Genomic DNA, 19641 nt, shown 5'->3' with positions numbered 1-19641 from the left:
TATACGCTACGCGCGGAGCACTACTTCCCACTTTCGACGTCCCAAATGCGAATCGTGTGATCATAGGAGCCCGACACGATACACTTCCCGTCCGGCGAGAAAGAGACTGAGGAGACCCAGTCTGTGTACCCTTCAAACGGGCCCGCGACGTATTCTCCGCTTTCGACGTCCCAAACACGAATAGTGCAATCAGCAGAGCCAGACGCAAGGCACTTCCTATCTGGTGAGAATGCGACCGAGTAGACACAATCTGTCCATTTACAATCTCCCAAGTACGAGCAGTGTGGTCCCAAGAGCCAGAGGCAATATGCTTACCGTCGGATGAGAATGCGACGGACGTAACCATATCTGTATGCCCTTTAAACAGGCCTGCAACAATTTCCCCACTTTCAATATCCCAAACACGAATAGTGCAGTCGGAAGAGCCAGAGACAATGCGCTTGCCGTCGGACGAGAATGCAACCGACTGGACCCAATCCGTGTGCCCATTCACTAGGCCCGTAGCGACCTCTCCGCTTCCAGTGTCCCAGACACGAATAGTGCAGTCCGAAGAGCCAGAGGCAACACGCTTGCCATCGGCCGAGAATGCAACCGACATGACTGAATTGCTATGGCCTTCAAATGGGCCAGCGACAACCTCTCCGCTTTCGACGTTCCAAACACGTATAGTGCAATCAGCGGAGCCAGAGACGACCCGCTCACCGTCGGGCGAGAAAGCGACCGACTCAACCAAATCTGTGTGTCCTTTGAACGGGCCTGCAACGACTTTCCCGCTTTCGATGTTCCAAACACGAATAGTGCAATCAAAAGAACCAGAAACGACACTTTTCCCGTCAGGGGAGTATGCGACAGAGCTCACCCACCCATCGTGCCCCTCAAATGGGCCTGCAACGACTTCCTCATTTTCAACATCCCAAACGCGAATCGTGCGATCACCAGAGCCGGATATAACATACTTCCCATTGGGCGAGAATGCAACTGATCTAACCCATCGAGTGTGCCCTGCAAGCGGACCTGCAACAATCTCTTTGCTTTCAGTGTCCCAAACAAGAATAGTGGACCCGCAACGACCTCCCCACTTCCAGTGTCCCAAACCCGAATCGTGTGATCGCCCGAGCTGGAGACAACGCGCTTGCTATCAGGTGAGAATGCGACCGAGCAGACATCCTTGGTGTGCCCTCCAAGAGGACCCACAAGAAGCTTCCCGCTTTCGGCGTCCCAAGTCCGGATTGCATGATCGTTGGAGCCAGAGGCGATGAGCTTCCCGTCTGGAGAGAAAACGACTGAGTTGACACCCCTATCATGACCTTGTAAAACCTTAATGCAACAGGTAGGCGGTTTCGTCCCTAATCGATGCACAACAACAGTAGGGTGCGCCTCTGAGTAGTGTTTAGATACAATGGATTCGTCCTTCAGAAGCGAAATCATGGATAGATAGATATGGGGAGCACTTTGAGAGACCGCCACATTGAAAATATTCATTAGTCGGTAGGCATCCCACAGAAAAGTTGAGATCTCGGATTCATCTGACTGTTAACAACATTAGCAAGCTCTCGTAGAAGGGTATGTGAAATTACACAAACAATTGCCGCAGTCCACAGGACAGCATTCATAAGCGCTCGACTGGCAATGTGATTGAAGTTCTTCGTCAGACTAACCAGTATGGAAGATGATCGCACGCAAAAGTCGTTAATTTACTGGCCAAGTCCGGGGAATATGGTACTTCACGAATATGCTCGGCCCAGAACCGGCAGGCGTATGAAAGGTTTGGTGGTATATTCTTTGTAATTCGATTCCCGAGATCGGGAATGTCATCGTTACAAATGAACGAGGTCTCCAGATCGCATATGTTGAAACGCAGTGCGTGCTCCATAACGTTGAAACATCTGGTTACAATCATATGCCTCTGTTTATTGATATCAACGAACATTGTAGGTTACTGGTACGCTCCGCCGTCACAAGATAATCGGAAAAGGATGAATGGTGGAGTCGCACGGCCTGCCCAGGCTCATATGAAAGAACAGAACGCAGTCTCTGGAGTGTCAGATGCGCCTTCCCTTGTCCAAGGCCCAGGATATTGTCAATATCATCATCCGAAACAGGCTCCTTTCCAAATAGGACTAGCCCAAGAACCTTCCCAAATCGTTCAACACAGTGCGGATCCTCCCATGAGATACCCCACTGCTCGAGCACGGTAGTATACAGATTGTCGAGTCCCTTGAGTGAACGGATATTGAACACAAGCTCGCCAAGCTTTCCAAACGGATCATCGCTATTTGAGACCATCTTGCGCACAACTCAATAGTCAACCCCAGGAATTCAGATATTGTCTCCTTGAACTTCTCAGCCCTATCAGACAATGTTTTTGCGTCGCTTGCAAAACCAAATGCTTGTTGCATCAAGTAGACGAGGTCGACTAGCTTCTTATCTGTTTTAAATTGGTTCGAAACGATCTATGAAATTTAGACATAAGATTATTCAGTTCCCGGTGTAAAAGTTGGGGTCGGGCATACCTTGTACAAAACGGAGGCTGCTTGCCATGCCAGATTCAGGAATGGATGGACCTTGCGAACGTTGATTGTTTAATTTATGACACTTTTCTTCGATTAAGTGACACTTACCTTAGAACTTATGTCATTGACAGCTTTGAAAACTTCATCCAACTTCCGGACGAGGGATCCAATAGTATCGGCTGTGGAATCTGTAGCATTCGTAGACAACTTGTCTTGTCTGATTTCCTGACTTACAGCCTCCACATCAATTCCGACACGTTTCTCGACATCAACGTCCTTCAAGGACAGGCAAATTGTACCAACGGATGTAGATACTGTACGCACATGATTGGACAAAGTCAAGAGTTCTAAATTGGCTATGTCTGGCTGTAAGCTTGTCAGCTGCTCCGACAAGGACATTCAGGACACACTTTCCCCTTTGATGCACTTTGCTAGTAGCTCATTGACCGAGATGTCCACACATCCAATTTGACAATTGACCACCATACGATTACACGTCCTATGCCTTGCTTCTCCAGTGACAGATACACTGAGAACATCCAATTCATCTGACGTCGAACTGCAAGGATGCTGAGAAGGGATTAAGCATCGGGATTGGATTCACTCACAATGTGAAGATGTTATTTGATGTGGGCGGCTCGTCCTCTCGGATGATCCCAGTTTTTCCTATGATGTCTCTCCTTAACGTCACTTTGACATATAGCCAGGGGTACGTGACACGCGCTTGATATTCGTGAGGCGCCTAACTGAACGGAAAGTTAGACAACAACATGTTAAGAGAACAGGAGACCAACCCTCAAGGGAGTAGTGGGTTGCGTTGGACATGAAGGTGGATAGGAGTCAAGCTCGAATCCCTTTATCTGCACATCAGCCGCACTTTAAGTACAAGCATCGGTGATGCTGTATGCACAACAGAACACTGATCCAACACGTTGCCGCATGTTGATCGAACAGTGAATATTATTCACATGGGCGTCAATCAAACCAAGTCTTCCTCACAGTTGCTTGCCATCAGCACGCCTTGCAGTGCTGTACTTGTGTGCCTGCACATGTCTCCTTTTTCCAAAGGCGTATTCTTGGTCGACTACCAAGATTGGAGTGCTGGAGACATTTGGAAACAAACCATATTAAGTCTACATTGCGAACAATGTTGAATGGATCTTGACGGCAAAATAAAAATAAAAATGAATATCAGGTATCTGACCGACGCAAGATAGTCTGGTGACTGGATAACCTTGCCTTGTTTTGTTGATGGCGGAATGGGATAAAAATGCCTCCGAGTGACTGCCAAGTTCAGATTTGTCCTATGCATGAGGAGCAGAACAGAAGTTAGGTTAGTATCGAATAAGCTTTTGATGTCTTGAATGTTGGAGAGAAAGGTTTATTTTGAGTCGTCCTTTACAGTTCAAAGGGCTGCGGCTGGAAAGTGGGTACGACGGTTCATTGGTGATTTTTACCCAGCTGCCAATCATCCATCGGACAACGACAGGAACGTAGGTGGACCCAATAAGAAACAAATTTGTTCACTGGCTTTCCCCATTTTACTAGGTTGATTCCGATCTCTACAATAAAGGTGACAAGTTCTCTACTGCCGAATCTCGCAGAACCAACTGTCGAGAAGAAATTTAATTCGATGAGCCAAGCTAAAAAATCATAATATGGATGAACGATTCGTTCAGTTGAAGCATACCTATTATTATTTATGCCCCCCATCCTCCTCTTTACTTATAAGCCCTAATCCGACTATTACGCCATCAGCGAGAATGTCACCCGCTTTTCTGCCTTCCTTCGCCTCATGCTCGGCTTTCTTGATGAATTGTGCTTTCACAGTTTTTGCCCGTTCAATCTATTCAAGATAAATGTAAACAAATGTTTGGTAGTTCAGTGCGTTCCTAAATGGAGTAACGAACCTCCTTTGTGTGGTGTAGGCATTCAAGGTAATCTTCGGACTGAGCTATACACACTTGTGGGTTGTCCGTGTTCGCGTAGCACTGAAGAGAATCGGGGCAGCAAAAGGCCGACGTTTAGTTTCTGCCGAAGATAATACGAGTCAGTGACATACCTTGGAGAATTCCTGCCAGTAGGCAAAGCACCGAGAAGGACCTGTCGAGAGCCAACGTCATATACCTTGCCGTCCCGTTGGAATGCGGTGTTTGCGCTCACCTCCTGTAAAACCGAAGCCGGACTGAGAGATAGTGGATAACAGTGAGATTTGTTCTTTCTACAAATGCTGATGAGCTGCTCACCGCCATTGCGAACGAAGCCTTTAACAAGCGAACACTTGTCTGTTTGTCGCCAACGGAGAGACTGAGAGAATCACGCAGTGAGTCACGGGACCGTCAGAATGAGTGATTCCCTGATTAGGTAATAAGGATCAGCGGTGTGTACGTAGACAAATCAGGATGACGACACCAGCACAAACTCTGCACCGCCTTGCATTTCAGCCGCTTGCTTAACAGCGCGTCTGACACGTCTCAAGGCTCTTAGCATCTTTCACTTTATCCACCACGATCAACCCACTACTTTCTCCTTTACCGTATCGATTAAAAGATCGATAGCTCACTATGTCTGACAGCGCTGAACTTGCATTCGTTAAAGCTCATCTCAATAACATCGGTTCTCTACCTGTTCAGTATCCGGATGATTACCAACAGCCACCTCATAATTCGTTAAAGAAATTACCTATAATTCCAGTGAGTAATCCACCTTTAGGTATCTCGCATCCGGCTATTAACCTGAGTGGACGTCAGGTCGACTTGCCAGAGCCACCTGCACGGAAAGTCGATGCGGAAGCTTCCACTTCTTCTGGTACGCTTATTTACGTCCCACGCCTGTACAACACGTCATTTAACTCGTTTCTCGGGAAACAGAATCCATCGAGCTGGTATTTAAAGTTACCAAGCCCGCGCGCACATTCAACGTCTCTGTCCTTCCCACCGACGCAATCTCCTCCATCAAGTCTCAGCTCGCCTCTCAACCCGGTGCACCACCACCAGACGCCCAGCGCCTCCTGTTACGCGGTAAGGCGCTCGCGGATAACAAACTTCTTAAAGAATATCCCGTAAAAAGCGGTGATACGGTCAACTTGATGCTAAAACCGGGTTTCGAATGGGACTGGGACACTACTGCTGCTGCTGTTTCTGCTTCTCCCGTGCCGAAAGATGGAGATGGAGATACGCAGATGTCGCTTGATCCTCAGTCTCAAAATACTGGTACTGGTAACCGGGGAAGACATGGCCGGATACCTTCTGTTGTACTTTCTCCATCACCGTCGCCGTCTATGAAATCCCTCCCGCTTGATAATCCAACTTCACCTATTCCGCTCACGCTTGATACGTCCAACATCCCGTCTGCTGCTGAGACGACGATCCTCGATGCTTATCATAAACGGATAACGTCACCGGAATTCTGGGATCGGCTGTATAGCTTCTTACGGTTAGTCAAACTTCTTCGTATTCACATTTTCCTATTCTCTCAGACTATCATCATTACCTTAACGACTCTTGTTTGGCTACGACGTGGAATTTTTAATGCTGATAAATTTCTTATTACAGATCCGAGTTCCCCCAAGCAGGAGACGCAGACCAAGCGTTCGAAGCTTTCTTACTCGGTAGCAAAGGTTCGCTATCACCGAGTGACATCGCGAGGATTAGGGACACGATTGGTATCACAGGCATGAATGGGAGTTAAATGTTGTTCCTTTCATCCTTTGTCTTCTGTTCCCTTTTTTCTCTTCGAATCAATATGTGGGTAAATGGAACAAACATTCGCCTGTGGTCGTAATGTATGTTCGTGCGCGCGTGTGAAGGGAGATGAATTTGCCGTTCTTCTGTGACTTTCATTTTTCATCCTTTCGCCTCTGCACACATCTCTGTCTGGTGTTTTTCGTTGTTAAAAACAGTATAATACGTGTATTGTCCTACAAGTGAACTCAAATAGCATTTTTATGTTGTGTGTCATGTGAAGGACGATATAAACTGGAAAGTCTTGCATATATATAAAGTCAGTATAATTACTGTAACAACGCCTGAATCAGAATAAACATATAATAAAAGATACAATTGGTTCTCTAGATGGTTTAACTACATTTCACGCTCATAGGTTTAGATCGGCTTTAAAAAAATAAAGTAAAAGTAGGTTTAACTAGTTGAACGGATTACGCATTTTACTGTAGTGGTCCGTATGTAGGTGACATGGATTTGACCGTTACATGTTAGAAAGGCCATGTCTAAAATGACGGCCTCAAAGCTGCACATTACTGTCACCTAAATGGTGATAGTTCACAGTGGCCAAAAAATGTAGACTAACATTAGGAAGTAAAACCGATTTTATTAGTGACAGACCCCCGGGCCCCCATTACACATTACACATGCTAAAATAAGGAACGGGACAGTGGCACCGCTACCCGTAACTGTCACCTATATACAGACCACTACAGTAATAACTTTTAGATTATACAGCTATATATTGTAATAAGGCATATAGTGCCTATGAAAGACTGTAGCATTGTAACTACACATGCAAAATACAGGAAATTGCTCTCTCAATTACTGTAAATGCAGAAAGTAAAAGTTAAGTCATAGAATTTTATTCTTTCATCTAATGTAACCTTTATCAATTTGTTTCTACATAGTACTTGTGAAACAGTGTACTCTTAGCTTTTAGTACTACTTCTTCTCTCCATTTCCTCCTTTCTGAGCCTCAAGTCTCTTCTCATATCCTCCAAGATATAAGACAATGACTTTATAATGTCTCAGTTAGAATACATACAATATAAGGACAAGAGACACTGAGCAGTCAATTGTCACCTCACCCCTTGTCTGAGTTCTTGTGTGCCTTCTCTCTTTACAGGTTATGAGCCTTGTACTCCCTACCTACATTAACTTAGTAATATGGTTCCCTCTTGTACTGACACACACTGCAAACCAGCCAACATACTCAAATACTTTGGTCAAAACATTACAATACTTAAGACTGAAGCAAACTACAAGATGTAGTACTACTACATTGTTTCTAGTATTGTAGCTACATACTTCAAACACTTACTAAAGGATGAACCACAGAACAAAGCTGAGAGGGAGATGACTAAGACCATTCATGCATACATTGTTAACAACATTACTGATACTATATTAGCAAACTATATACACTTTAATACATCTATCCCTCAGCTGATGAAGGTGCTTGAAGAATGCTTCAACCCTTAAACAGTATGTAAAAAGGCTATTAATGAATCAGCACTGTTTATCTGTAGAGATTATGTTAAACACTTTGGACATACATTAGACAGACTTGAGGAAGCATATACAACTCTGTCTACTAATAGTGATTCACTAAGAGACTCTATATATAAAGTAGTAATATTACTTGCTACCCCTGAACAATATACACATATAGTAAATACAATAATACAATCTACAGGTGGTTCCCAAAAGTCTTCAGCCCCCTGTATTTGGAAAGTGATTGACACTTTTCTGTAATACAGCTTTTTCAAGTAAAATATAAGATATTTTGCTAAAATAATATACTGTAAAATTATTACTACTTATTTTTTTACTATAAAACAAAAGAAAAGGTCAGATACTTACTGTTAGGGAGTAGGTAAATACTAGGTAGTTGTCTGTGGTACAAGGACTGGTAATGATCAACATGTCTCTTAAAGAACAGAGACACATTAGAAATATACAGTTTTTGCCTCCTTATTATTCCTTATTTTTATGTTATTTTATTATAGAATGGATAACACCATAGTTTTATTAATTTTAGAGAGTATTATATGAAAGAAAATAAAGTGAAAATATGTACAATTGGTTGGGTCAGACATTGTGCTGATTACTTTCCAAATACAAGAGGGCTGAAGACTTTTAAGAACTGCCTGTACTAATACCCAAAATGAAGGCAAACTAGTTGATGAACATAAGAAAGTTGAACTGAAGCAACTAATTCTTACATTGTAGAATGCCTACAATAATTACTGTACTAAACAAGTACAAGATTCTAATGATCAGACAAAGAATAACACACACACTAATACAATGTATAAAGCTAATAAGTAGAGGAAATTCAATCTGCTGAATCTGTTCAATCTGTCAAAATTGAAATGTTTCAATTGTGGAAAAACAGGACATTTCTCTAAGGAATGCTGCAAACCTTCTACTAAAGCTGCAAAGCTTGTGTGTACTAAACATCAAGCTAATGTTGTACATAAAACAAATCAAACTGTGGAAAACACAACAAACATGTTTATTATTAAAAATCCAAACAAAAACAATGTTGAATTAAATGAAGGCAATGTTGAAATGAATGATAATGCCTACACTCTTATTCTAAGCAACCAGGACAAACAATTCAAACAATACACTTCCTAGGTATGTACTAACATATTTACAAATACAATCATAACTAATAAGAAATCCTATATACAAATAATAGATTTACTCAATTCTAGTGTATCAATACATGCTACTCCTTATCTATTTCAATTAACAGACATACACAACATAACTCCTATGATTGTAACTATTACAAATAGATTAACAATGACTCTTAATCAAGCAGGATCTATACATATTAAAATTCTGAAGAATACACAAGAAAGAAGTGTTATAATATTACAAAACATCTATTACTATCTACAAATAAACTTTTCCCTCATAAGTCAAGCACTACTATGTAGGGAAGGCTATTCTTTTATATTTACAAATGATACTTGTACTATAACATTACTATGTAACAAATATGTCAGACATGTATGACTGAGAAATAACTTGTACATTTTGTACAATAATTACTTGTTAAAAATAATGAACAAACTATCTATTTATGACATACATAAACACCTTAGACATATAAGTTACAATTATATCAAACAATTATTAAAAAACACAACTAAGTGTACTATCAACTAAAATAATGAATTATGAAGAAAAGGAATGTATTAAATATATAAAAGCAAATATTGAATGTACACCAATACTAAAACTATGTTAATCTCCTCTTGCAAATCAATTTGGAGATCTTATTCATATTAATATTATCAGTCCTATCAAACTGTACACATATAAGAACATATACTATTTATTAACAATTGTAGACAATTCTACTTGTTAGTACATAATACTCAAATTACAAACAAAATCTAATGTATATACAGAATATGTATAATGGACAACTAAAATATTTACACAGTACAGAGTAAAAATAAAGCTATTACAAAGTGATAACAATACTGTATTCCTTAGTAAAGATTTCCAACAATATTTAGATTCACAAGGAACAAAATAAAGATTAACAGTACATTATACTCTACAACAGAACAGAATAGTAGAACAAACCTATAAAACTATATTTAGAGGTGTAAGAGCATATCTAACATCTACTAAACTACTATTCACATTATAGGCTGAAGCAGTAATTCATATTACCTATATTCATAATAGAACACTGTGTACTGTATTAAATTATAATACTCCATATTACAAATGTTACAGAACCTACAGAACTATTAATAATATACATGAATTTAGTCAATATATTATTATTATTTGTAACAAAAATCCTACAAAAATATAATAGTAAGGTATAATTGCTTGTTGGATAGAATTAGACAATGAAAGTAAAGGCTATAAAACTTGGCACAATAATAAAATTACTATCAAACAAAATATCCAATTTCTTAAAGGTAAACCTCAAATTGAAGGGGAGAAAATAGACAATACAAACAACAATATGAACAAGTGTTTAATAATTAAAAATAACAAAACAGATAACAGAATAATAAGAACAGACAACAATGATACAGACAACACTGATCCTAATAAAAAAGGAAAAGTAGTAGAACTAACAGACTTAATAGACAACAAAGTTAAATTAACCAAAAAAGAAGTAGAACCTAAATTACATTGATTGGAACAGAAACAGAAACTAATAAAACATACTATCAAGCTTGAACAATACATAGAGAATAAACATGTAACAAAACACATGTATACACTTAGTAAAAAGGATGAAAATAATATTACTATTCATTTAACAGAATTTAATACTAAAATAAGTGAAATACAATGGGATCCAACTTCATTTTATAAAGCAATCTAACATTCAGATTGTGATTCATAAATAACAGTTATGAAAGACAAAATAAAACAATTAGAAAATCATAATACATAGGAAATCATGAATCCATACAATAATATTAACATTATCAGAACACAATTTGTCTATAAAATAAAGTAATACACTGACAATAGTATAGAAAAATACAAAGCACAATTAGTAGTTCAAGGAAACTATCAGATTAATGGCCTTAACTATCATACAGACAATTTATTTGCTCCTACTGCTAGACTATCTATAGTGTGATTAATATTAGTATAGGTAGTATCTAATAATTATGAAATACATTAGATAAATATTAAATTGGCATATCTATACAGACAATTAATGGAAGACAAAGAAATATATGTTAAACCTCCTCTAGGTAACTTAATAGACAGACTACAGAATGGACAAATATTACAATTACAAAAAGTACTATACAGATTAAAACAAGCTGGTAGAAGATAGTATAAAACACTATCTAATATACTACTTAAATACAGATTAACAAAATCTGAACATAATAACACTGTATTCTTTGTAAAGAAGAAAGAAATAACTGTAACCATATTATTTGTACATGTTAACAATATTACTATTATAGTAATGAATAATAATACTATTATAATAATAAAACAATCTATTGTATGTCATTTATAATATACAGACAGTAGTGAATTACATTAGCTACTTAGAATAGAGATTCAATACAACAGAGAGTATAGATTCATTAGGATGTATCAGACACATTATATTAATAGTATAATCAAACATTACAAACTTACAAACAAACAGAATATACAAACACCTATGTAACTGGGTACACAATTAAAAACAATATTGCAAACCAATAACAATAGAAAACAAATGTCTAATATACTATACATGAACATGGTTAGTATACTTAGATACATTACAGACTGTACACAGCCAGATATAGTATTTGCAACAAATCAGTTAGCTAAATACCTTAATGACCCTGGTATGGAGGTTTGTCTTTTACTCAACCATGAAACTAATGAATTGCTCAAGTAAAATGCATATCCTAATATTGTACAATGCCCTTCTTGTATCATACTGTCTGTGTCTGTATATTTGTTCAATATTGATTGATTTGTACTGCTGAGTTGGAGCCAGACATTGTTTGTAGTTTTTAAGTACATGTAACAATGTTTAAGTGTTAGATAATGACTAGTAGCAAATTCAATGTATGAAGCTGAATTAATAGCTCTTGTAAGAGGAATACAAGAAGTAATCACACTTACTCATGTAGCTGAAGAGATTCTACAGGTCTCTGAAGCACTAATTAATATTTATTACAATTAACAATGCTGTCATACAAACAGTTACATTAGACAAACTCAAATACTCAGAACAGACAAAGCATTTAGATCATAAGAAAGATTTTATTAAATACTATATTAAGTTAGAGTACATAAATGTGAAATACATACAGACAAACAATCAAAGAGCAGATATATTAACAAAAGCACTATATGTACCACAAGTCAAACATCTTACTAGTTTACTCAGACTAGTAAGAGTTTGAAGGGGAGTATAACAAGATGATGAGTTTATCACAAGACAATGACTTCATAATGTCTCAGTTAGAATACATACAATATAAGGATGAGAGACACTGAGCAGTCAATCATCACCTTGCCCCTTGTTCTTGCATACCTTCTCTCTTCACAAACATCAATTCTTCTGCCCTGTCACGCACATTCAAATCTTCCTTAAGTTCTTTTTCTTCTGCACAGCACAAAGCCAGTCTATCGAGACTTTGACTAGCTCGAGTGAAATCAGAGTCGCCGAATGACATTGCAGTTGTCATCGCCTCCTTGAAATCTCTCACGTGGTGATCACACCATTCTGACTTATTGACATTGTATTTGTCTTTGCCTTTGGAACCTGACTCTGTAGGCTTGCTTTGAGATCTTGAACAAGAGTGAGACATGCTCGTCACTAGGGTAATGTGATGAAGATCCTTTCGCACCCGACTGAATTTATACACATCAACCGAGTTTGTTTCCAAACAGAGAAAACTGATGTACATTGCAGACAATATTGATAACATCAAAACCAACAAATTGCTGGAGCTTGGGATAGCTTTATTTGCTACGGATGGGTAATAACATTGCACGACTGAACTTCTGTTCGTCATGGTGACGCTCCTTTGCTGAGTTCAGTAAACACAAGACATGCTGTAGGGTTGAATCGAACAAAGCAGTGTACAAATTAAGGAATACAAAGTGGACACCAAGACCTGTTACAGTACAAAGATGACATAAATCATGATTGTGTACCCACCTATAGGCTACTGGTGATAAGAGAATTTCTGAGTACACATATTTTTTTAGTGGTAGTAATTGTTCCCAAGAATGATGAAAGCTATACTCAAATTGAGTGGCTGGTCTGTGTCACTGAGCCCAAGGCTTCTGATTGAGTATTACTAGACTAGACAAGTAGCAACTATAGGCTATAGCAGTGTACAAGCATTACCACTGACAGTACACTGGTTCCTTTTGGTAGCACTATACCACAGTTACTTATGTGAAATAAAGGTATACATGAGTATATCCAGACTGTGCAGACCTTATAAAATTTGAAACCTGGATAATTTGAGACCTAATGGCAGAGTGTTAGAATCCAAGCTATCACAAAAAGAGTAAGAGTGTAGACCTGTTATGATAATTAAAATAAAAAATAAAAGAGTAATAAAATTTTTCATTTCATAACATGTACAGTGTACAGAATATTCAAGATACTGTAAATTGTCTGATCAACCATATAACTGTATAGTGTAATGCAAATCCTCTGCCAATACTAACCATTTTTGAAGCACACTTATAGTACATATTAAAATCAATAGAACATATAAAAAGCTGTAGTAATGCAAGTCTATAACTGTGTATAGAAAGTACAGTGAATTGTCTTCTCAATTCAATACTATGAACAATTATAAGTCATGAATTATATTTAGTTATTATAACAATTCTGTATTGTCTTCTTTTATCAAAATATGTGTGAAACAGTAAATTCAAGACTTCTAATACTACTTCTTCTCATTACTTTCCCCATTTCCCAATTGTTTCTCCTCAGCTTTCGCACGCGCCTTAGCAGAATTTTCCTCTTTAACACAGTGATACAGTTTTCCGAGGGCGTCACCAGCTTGAGTGAAATCAACTTCGTCCCATGCTGTTGCATGCATCATTTTGTCCTGGAAATCCTTCATATGCTTGTCACAGCCTTCTGGTTCCTCGGGCCGTTTGTCAGAGTTTGTAGGCTTGCTTTGAGATCCTGAACGAGAGTGAGACATGCTTGCACTGGGGTAATATGATAAAGACCCTCTCGCACCTGATGCTTTATACACATCGGTCCACCAAGTTTGTTTTCAAAGGAAAGTGAAGTGGACGATATTGATAGCATCAGAACTTACAAAGTGCTGAGAAGGCTTTGTTTGCTACAGATGGGTGATATTGCATGATTGAACTTCTGTTTGTCATGGCGACGCACCTTTGCTGAGTTCTGTACACGCAAGACGGGCTAAAAATGGGTTGAATCGAGCAAAGAAGTATGCAAATTAAGTAAATACGAAGAGGGTACCAAGACCTGTTATAGTATGAAGATGACACAAATCATGATCGTGATGTGTATCAGAGAGGCATAGTTATAACCATCTACCGGCGATAAGAGAATTTCTGTGCACGCATATTTTTAAGTGGTGGCGGCTCTTCCCAAGAACGATAAAGGCTGTACTCGAATTGAGTGGCTGGTCCGTGTCATCGAGCTCAAGGGTTCTGATCGAGTACTACTGGTGGCAACTATGACAGTTATACTAGGGTTCCAACTTGTAGCACTGCGCTATAGTTACTTACGTGATCTAAGAGCGTACATGAGCATACCCAGACTGCGCAGGCGTCACGTCATGAGCTTTGTATGAGCTTGTAGAGAAGTCCAAAACAGGTACTGAAAACAGTCACAACTGAAGCGACCGCGACAATAACGAGACAAAGGCTAAACCAAAAATTAAATGAAGCAGCACAACAAGACCTAAATCCCCTTATTCTTATATAGGTATCTCCCTCTCAGGTAAGTCCGTTCTCTTGTCATACACATCCATCGCAGGTTTGTCTCCGTCACGCTGCATCTGCAGTGCTGCGCGTTCCGCGCGCTCCATGACGCGTAGGAGATTCCCGCCTGCGAGTCCTGCGAGCTCGACACGGGACCAGCCGCGGGCGTAGAGTTCCGCGATCTTTTAATGAAAGTAGGAATGAGTTATTATCACATTCTGAAGGGAGGAAAGAACAAGGAAAAGGAGACGTACGAGGTCTGGATACTTTGAGACGTCTTCTAAGCCTGTTGGTGCAGCACCAATGCCGTCAAAGTCACTACCGAGCCCGACACTGTTACGAGTTAATTCGTGAGTCCGCACAAAGGAGTGATAGAGGTATAGATATAGACGTACTGCTCTCTCCCTGCGACTTTTCCGATGTGTTCTACATGGTCCGCTACACGAGCGAGCGTGGCCTGGCCTTCAGGTGCAATGAAGTAGGGTGCGAAATTAACCTATGTAGGAATTAATTATTAATTTCCATGAACCAAGAAGACTTGTTTTCGCCAAATAAAGAAGAAAATAAACATACCATGACGACACCATCGGTCTTCCCTCTCCACCTTGCCATAGCATCGTCATCCATGGTCAGCATCTCCAACAAGTCATCCGGGACATTCCTTGGTACATTATGAACAGCTCTCGCAGATGAGTGGCTCCAAATCACCGGAGCACCTCGTGCCGCTGACAGGGCAAGTGCTTGTCTTGCAGTATCATCACTAACATGCGACAGATCCACAAACATCCCGAGTCTATTCATCTCATACACAAGTGACTCGCCCAACGGGCTGAGTCCACCATGAACCGGCTTCGGCGGGTCAAAAATTCCAGCAGAGTCTGCAAATGCGTTGTTGCAGGCATGTGTCAGTGTAAGGTACCGTGCACCGAGAGCGTAGTACTGTCTGAGGACGGCTAGGGAGTTGCCTAGTTGGTGTGCACCTTCTACACCGATTAGACTTGCGATTTTCTTCTTTCGGAGTGCGGAACGGATGTCTGCTGCTGAGCCTGCAAATTGGAAGGTGTCGGAGTACTCGTCTATGAGGAGGTGCGTGACGTCGATTTGTTCTAGACTGTCAAATGAATAGAGCGTGTATTGGAGTGATGAATTGAGCTGATGACAATGCAACATATTGCAGTGTAAGGAACTCACGTGTCGCGAACGCGGTATGAAGGCCTCGTGAAGTTCTCGTTTTCTGGCTTGCAGTCAACATACACAGACCTATCAAATATAAAATTAACAACATGCAGGCCAACTAAAGCTTGACCGTGGTGTGTGAGGTAGCACGTAATCGCATTGAGTTTGGAGCTGCGTAGCTTGGAGTGACTCTGCTCCTTCACACATCAACGTGCAACTGCTTCAATGACACACTCACCAAAAGAATCCACCGACTTGACCTTCACGGAGTCTTGGAATGTCAACATGCCCAGGCATTCGTTTCCGCAAATCGAAAGCAGAAATATTATTTCTGTAAAGAACACGAACGAGCTCTGGTAGGTCAATGTGCCCATCCTATTTTAACACACGAACAATTTCAAAAACGTCAAAAAATGTCACAATAAGATGAGCATGACGAAAACTCACTATGACAGGTGAATGTGCTAAAACGTCGTGTGCGACGGCTCGCGGGTCTGAGTCTGTAATCCCGCTCTCCCAAATTCCAAGAAATACAGCAAGTGCAATAATAAACACCGTAACGATACAACACGCTGCTATTGTACGTCTACGGGTATGTCTGCTCTCCTCGTATCTGTCATTCGGCGGCTTGCGCGCGTTCGGGGCGTCATTCGCGTATGGCGATGGAGATAACGGTCCTGGATAAGGGGCGGGTTGGGTCGGGACACCAAGCAAAGGAGCGTTCTCTGAGGGCCCAGTGTTGTATGGTCTGGCTGGGTAGCTCATGGTTCGTTGAGAGTGGTAAGAGGAAGAGGTGATGCGCTCAAGCCATGGTTAAGTCGGATCCGACACGATCTGGCTTCTGGCCTCACGCTTCGCGCACGTCCACCTGATTGCGCGCTGCCTTTCATGTATTTCGTCACATTCTCATTTCACTATCGAAAGGACGGTTAATGTGATGTGCTTGAGATACATGTATTACTTGTACGTGCGTGATGTGCATGGATGTACAATATTGTTGTCATATTGGCGAAGCACAACTACTTTACTACTATTGTTGAGATGTGCCAGTCAGTGCTCACTATAGGCGGAAGACCAAACACAGATTCCGAAGATAAAGGGATCGACATGGACGCATTCAGTATCCAATGATCCATGAGATTGATTGGCAGTTCTCATCCTTACTCCGCCTCTACTCAAGCTGCAATTCATCCCTTTGTGAAGATCAAGCTGTGGCTAATATGTGAACACCGATCCATGATTCCATATTTAATGAGATTATACAAGAAATTTAACTGGCAACTTCAAAGGGGGCTAAAATTCCGCATTAAAATTTATGCGGGATCGGTGCTGGACCTAGTTGGATAGAGTAAAGACCATCACTCGGGTTGCATAATCCACCTACAACGCGGTCCGACTCGTCACTAACACACTGTCTCCGTGCTTGCTCTCCGATAAAGTTCTGAAAGGTCATACACGAAAGTTGAAGGACAGGGATAAAGCATAGAATCAGTCCAGGTTTTGTACGGAAAGCACAATTTGACTGACAAGATTATCCCAGCAGTAATCCACTGCAATGTCCTGATTGTTAACAAATATCAGGGCACAGGTTCGCAGAGAAATAACATCGGCTCCGTTTGCAGCGACAGTGAACGTTTGAGCATCCTCGTTTGCCGAAGTAACCATGTTAAGTAACTGGGTACAATCGAACTCTTCCGGAGCGACATCGCCCTCAAAGCAAATGCAGGAGACTAAGGAGTAATATATCAGCAGGATTCCAAGCTATATACAGCGAAAATTATTACATACATTCCCTCCCACACTGACATTCAGGCATGAGCTGAGGAAATTCGCAATCTATGGTGTCACGCGCCTCGAGTGATGAACGCTTCCAAAGAGACCCTCCGCCAGCGTTATAATCCCTTCTCGAGGTCGGATCATCATCGAATTTCCCATCTGGACAAGTGAACGACTGGTGTATAATCTCTTCTCCATTGATTAAGATCGAGGTAGAGGACTCCTCCTGAGCCGATGGGCAACTATCTATCACGGACTTCGGCACAGCACGAGAGATTAATGCATGGGCAGAAAGCACACAAGCGAAAACGACGATTTGAGTGTTGAGGAACCTCATGATTAATGCCTGGCGAGAACTGCAGTGGAGATACTGGCGTCCTGATTTATATCTAGCAAGGTAAGTTCCGGATCGATCTGGACCAAGGATAACATTAGAGATGTAGGTACTCCGACTTCATAGGGCTTTGTATAATGAGGGAATCCGCTTACTGCTAGACAGACGAAAGCTGATGCACTCGAAGCGGAAGAGGTATTTGCAAATTCTGGACCTTCCTAGACTATCTTCCCGGCTAGCCTCTACCCTGGTATGCATTCATGCCACATGCTTCCAGCTTGACAGAAATCAGGAAGCAGCAAGAAGATCCTCATGCTTGAACGTTACTGGAATTGACTAACTCTAATCAGTACGTCGAATTCAACCGTCTCGTATCATTGTACTCGGTGAACCACAACTTGGACGAAGATGTATTTAAACAGACTCTCAGGGTTCACTTCTGCTTCAAAATAGGCTGCGTATACAGTCGGTATCAGGCGGGAAACGAACAGTTGTGCTTAAAGGAAGAAACTCACTATTTGGAATCCAGATTATTCCTTGCTTCTTGTTCCTGCCCGATGGCCTTAATTGATGGCCAGTGATTAATTGTCAGCGTTCCCTATTACTCGAATTTACACTTATTTTATAATAAGAACAAGCATTGATCTGATGTGAGCTTCGGAGCCCTGGTTTATGATTCCGTCCTGTCCATCAAGGGCAATTTCCGATTCAGCGAGACCGTACGTATTGTTCCCGAGATGCCATTTAGGGGCCGACCAGCCACACGTAGAATCTTCATACGGAAGAGGTTGACGCACAAAAGGATGTAAGACTATAGAGAACAGAGACAATATGCTGAAGTGACTCGGCTACAAACACGCCAATAACTCGTCTGATTACTCTCGGGCACTGCTTATGAGTTGTTAGTTATATTCTATATCATGCAAAGGCAGTGCAAAGAGAATTCAAATGAGAATTATGTAGTCTTTGGTATCAGACCACATGCCAGCGTGTCTATCCGTTGCATGAACAGTAATGAGTCCTAACGGCGGACAAGCAAGTCAGTATGGGTAAAGTCTTCCGCAGTTAGAGTTTTGAGGAATAAGGTACACTCAACTTTGCTACTGACTGATGCAAGATGCACAAAGTGATGTGCGACAGGCGGGCCATCGCGAAAAAGTCGCATTCCTTATATGGAATTTTAGACTTTGTAAAGCAAAATAAACATTGTATATACATTATAAAGCAATATAAGCATTATATATACATTATAAAGTAACTGCAAGGTTTCCAGATGAATTGTAATGTCTAAATAAGACATATTAACACATTACAAGACAATATAAGTACTATGGATAAATATAATCTATAAAACTAATTATACTAACCTTGTATGACAAGCCAAAGTATTATGTTTACATTATATTTCTATTATAATTATAAAAACAGAGTGGTACTTACAATATAATAAAGTAATAACAACTATTGTTTACTTACAATTGTTATAAAATGGTTATTAATGTATACAATTATAAAAACATTCTTTTTGTAAAGTTATAATCTTAATAAATGTATAGCATTAATATACAACTTGATAGCAATCACAAAGCAAGTATGAGACAGAAAAAAAAGTATTACAGATCTTTCTAATGATGTGCCCTTGGCTTGTTTTTGTAACCTTATTTTTTGCCAT

At 40.3% G+C, this 19641-nt stretch overlaps 5 protein-coding genes across 5 annotated transcripts; 1 reads left to right on the top strand and 4 right to left on the bottom strand.

The window, feature by feature from the left end:
• Positions 1 to 1936: 1936 nt before the first annotated feature.
• FOMMEDRAFT_32453 (uncharacterized protein) lies at positions 1937 to 3338 on the bottom strand (the record flags this gene model as incomplete). The annotated part of the gene is made up of 7 exons (XM_007271974.1): positions 1937 to 1998; positions 2028 to 2286; positions 2622 to 2789; positions 2838 to 2869; positions 2924 to 3072; positions 3122 to 3255; positions 3297 to 3338. 7 exons carry the CDS (start codon positions 3336 to 3338, stop codon positions 1937 to 1939), a joined length of 846 nt encoding a protein of 281 aa, XP_007272036.1.
• A 707-nt stretch (positions 3339 to 4045) lies between these two features.
• FOMMEDRAFT_130381 (uncharacterized protein) lies at positions 4046 to 4804 on the bottom strand. Its single transcript, XM_007272042.1, has 6 exons — positions 4760 to 4804; positions 4677 to 4698; positions 4576 to 4616; positions 4424 to 4504; positions 4204 to 4359; positions 4046 to 4123 (listed from the first exon to the last, which is right to left on the bottom strand). The coding sequence occupies exons 1-5, from the start codon at positions 4763 to 4765 to the stop codon at positions 4210 to 4212; spliced, it is 300 nt and encodes a 99-aa protein (XP_007272104.1). The 5' UTR covers positions 4766 to 4804; the 3' UTR covers positions 4046 to 4123; positions 4204 to 4209.
• Positions 4805 to 5077: 273 nt separating this feature from the next.
• FOMMEDRAFT_98302 (uncharacterized protein) lies at positions 5078 to 6203 on the top strand (the record flags this gene model as incomplete). Its single annotated transcript, XM_007272041.1, has 4 exons — positions 5078 to 5206; positions 5264 to 5335; positions 5395 to 5948; positions 6068 to 6203. 4 exons carry the CDS (start codon positions 5078 to 5080, stop codon positions 6201 to 6203), a joined length of 891 nt encoding a protein of 296 aa, XP_007272103.1.
• Positions 6204 to 14459: 8256 nt separating this feature from the next.
• FOMMEDRAFT_149633 (uncharacterized protein) lies at positions 14460 to 16624 on the bottom strand (the record flags this gene model as incomplete). The annotated part of the gene is made up of 7 exons (XM_007272040.1): positions 14460 to 14865; positions 14938 to 15016; positions 15079 to 15179; positions 15257 to 15794; positions 15875 to 15943; positions 16098 to 16234; positions 16307 to 16624. 7 exons carry the CDS (start codon positions 16622 to 16624, stop codon positions 14680 to 14682), a joined length of 1428 nt encoding a protein of 475 aa, XP_007272102.1. The 3' UTR covers positions 14460 to 14679.
• A 723-nt stretch (positions 16625 to 17347) lies between these two features.
• FOMMEDRAFT_162710 (uncharacterized protein) lies at positions 17348 to 17972 on the bottom strand (the record flags this gene model as incomplete). The annotated part of the gene is made up of 2 exons (XM_007272039.1): positions 17348 to 17589; positions 17648 to 17972. The coding sequence occupies 2 exons, from the start codon at positions 17970 to 17972 to the stop codon at positions 17348 to 17350; spliced, it is 567 nt and encodes a 188-aa protein (XP_007272101.1).
• Positions 17973 to 19641: the final 1669 nt, after the last annotated feature.

This window comes from Fomitiporia mediterranea (genome assembly GCF_000271605.1).
Source record: "Fomitiporia mediterranea MF3/22 unplaced genomic scaffold FOMMEscaffold_20, whole genome shotgun sequence".
NCBI lineage: Eukaryota > Fungi > Basidiomycota > Agaricomycetes > Hymenochaetales > Hymenochaetaceae > Fomitiporia > Fomitiporia mediterranea.
This window is presented reverse-complemented; position numbering and strand designations above follow the sequence as displayed.